Here is a 2,830-nt window from a genome sequence, read left to right on the forward strand (position 1 = left end):
AATTTTATCTTTAACACTTTCAGTCTGGTCTGAAATAAAAGTAATCTCTGTTTACTAGTTTCCTACAAGACTTTTACTAAACAGCAGATCAAACTCTCCCTCCCATCCTCTGATTTTTTTATTTCTCCTTTTTTTAAAGTGTGAAAACAACACTTCTCATCACCTACAAAAAGAAAATCTCCATCTTAGTTTTGATCATAGAAAGCTGGGATTTCTGATCTCCTGTGCGCCCTCCCCCCCCCACCCGCTCACCCCCAGTGTTGCTCAGTAGTGCCCCCTAGCAGGGATGATCGTTGCAGACGCGACTCTCCCTCCGGTCCTTACAGTTGCCCTTTGACCTTTTCTTGGAGGTCCTGAAGCGCTCCTGCAGGCCCAGACCGCAGGGTTTACTGCAGTCCGTCCAGCTGCTCCACGGCTGCATGCGGCAGCTCGCTGCACCTGAAACACAGCCTGCAGGTCAGCAGGAAACACGTTTCCAACCTCAAAGTAAATCACATTTATTTATCATGTGTTTGTGTGTGTGTGCTCATTTATTCGTGCAGTTTGCAAAATATCTCATCAACCATGAAACACTTGATTTTGAAGCTAATCACATCAACAGCTGATAAAAGGTTTAGGATGGCGGTAAAGACATGTTAGCAAACACACAAAGTCATGTTTCAGATACGGAGCTTGAATTCGGTGCTGACAGACTGCAGAAAATATTGCAACACTGCACGACATCATTTGTGCTTGAACTTTTCCCTCCTTTCAACTTTTTTGACAGAAAATATAATTATTACATAAAATATAAAATTATTAAAATAACTAGTGAAACTATCAGTTATATAAGATAAAAACAACAAATGAAACATACACACTTGTCCAGATGCATAAAAAGTGCTGTAATCTCCCTTTACTGAAGTTTCACAAATCCAATAAAGGTTTAAATTACACTAGGTTTTAAGTATTCTGATATTAATGTAGAATAATCTAATCTGGGTTTGAAAAGTCTAACTATTTTAGTTTTTTACCAAGAGCAGAAAATGCTGAAGGTAGTCAAAAATTTGGTGGAATCGCCCTGTAGCTATTTCCCAAATTGGGGGCTGCAATCAGAAACCAACTTCAGTTCATCTCCAGCTGCTTGTTTTTAGGCGTTTTGTTAATAAAAGCTCTAAAGTGTGCAGTGTGGTGTTCTTTTTACCTGCCCTGCCATCCTTAACTGCCTGTTGTCAGCTGCACCTCGATTCAAATGGAAAAAATAAAAATAAAAATAAACGTGCCGAGCATGTTCCCAAAGGGGCGTGTGCTCGAGCTCCTTTAGTGTGTGTGGGAGTGTCATTAGCTGCGTTTCGATTGACCATGAAAATGCGCAAATTAGAATTTGGAAAATAAATTTGTTCAACGGAAACACGTCAATTTTGAAAAAAAAAAAATTTGTTTTTCGACAAAATGTTTTTTGCGCTAGGATGAGGTGGTTTTTCGGCCATATCGAAATTGGTGTTTTTCGCAAAACTGCAATGGAAACACTTTTTTTCGCATCACGAGTCACATGATCAACAACCGTCTGTTTCTACTGCTGAAAAAGACGATGACGAAGAAGATAACAGGAAGTAGAAATAGTAGTAATATTATAGAAGTAGTATAAAGTAGTAAACTCACCGACTACAATTTCCCAAAAACACAGCATACGTAGCCACTCCCAAGTAGGGACTTGTCTCTGGAAAGCCTCGATAAAAGACGCCGACGTCTCCTCTGATGATGAGCGCTAGTGTCGTGGTAGCAACATGCTATGTGTTTACATCCATCGCCGCCATGTTTGTAATGACTCATCATGAGAACAAACGTATTCACGTGACTTTAATAACATTTCTTACTTAATGGAAACACAGCAGTTGTGAAACTGTGTTTTTTTGATGTAAAGAGAATATCAACAAAGTTTTGCGCACATTCGCAATGGAAACGCAGCTACTGATGCATGTGTATCATCATCACACATGCAAAACCAGCTGTTAAAAACAGGAAATGATGAGTAATAATTATCCAGCGTTGCTTTGGCGCCCCCTCTGGTGCAGCTTCCCTATGCGTTGCCTACAGTGCACACCTACTTTTTGAGCCTCAACCTTTAGAAGTTTTGACAAATTGATGAAACTATCAGGTTTTCTTCCTTCTCCTCTCACCTCCTCCTCCTTTTGTGCGACACTTCCTGATCTTGCATTTCTTCCTCTGGATGGCCTCAGGACAGGAGCTGCCTCCGAACTGTGGCTCCAGTTTGATCATTCGGGTGCGGATGGTGTGTCCCTTCCCACAGGACTTGTTGCACTCGGACCACTCGGACCACTCTGACATCATGCAGTCGATCGCTGCATGGAAGAACGGAGGCATGAAAGCATTTAATGCTACACTGTGCATTTCAGCTAAACATGAATGAAAAGAAAAAGCATGAATGCAGTTTTAGTAACAATCAGAGGTGCATAAAGAACTTGAAAAAACACAATTAAGTATAAAAATAACAGAAAATGAGTTTGATAAAAAAGTTACTTTAACTCCTTTCGGGTCATAATTACACTTGTCACGTTTAATGAGGTGTTAAATTTTAAAGTCAAGAAGTAAAAGTTTCATTTTTATATTCTGAAAGTAACAAAATAAAAGTAAAAGTTACGATTTCAACAAATAATTGGTAAAATTACAGATCAAAAAAATTACTTAAGTACTGAAACAAAGTAAATGTATTTCACTCTGGTAACAATGGGCCTCACGCAAGAACATGTTCGTATTCTTATCCTAATATTCTCTAACTTTTGTTCGTACAAAGGGTTCGTACGAACACGTCACGTCAGATTCAACAAAC

General features: G+C 39.4%; 1 protein-coding gene across 1 annotated transcript in view; it reads right to left on the reverse strand.

Annotated features, from left to right (window-relative positions):
- Positions 1–6: 6 nt before the first annotated feature.
- The window catches only part of LOC106520204 (spondin-1), a gene marked incomplete in the record, with an annotated part of 93,851 nt that continues 91,027 nt past the window's right edge, over positions 7–2,830 (reverse strand). The window contains 2 exon segments of the mRNA XM_014012167.1: positions 7–438; positions 2,160–2,342. Of these exon segments, the coding sequence (XP_013867621.1) occupies positions 278–438; positions 2,160–2,342 (344 nt within the window).

The sequence above is a fragment of the Austrofundulus limnaeus genome, unplaced genomic scaffold, assembly GCF_001266775.1.
Source record: "Austrofundulus limnaeus strain Quisiro unplaced genomic scaffold, Austrofundulus_limnaeus-1.0 Scaffold89, whole genome shotgun sequence".
NCBI lineage: Eukaryota > Metazoa > Chordata > Actinopteri > Cyprinodontiformes > Rivulidae > Austrofundulus > Austrofundulus limnaeus.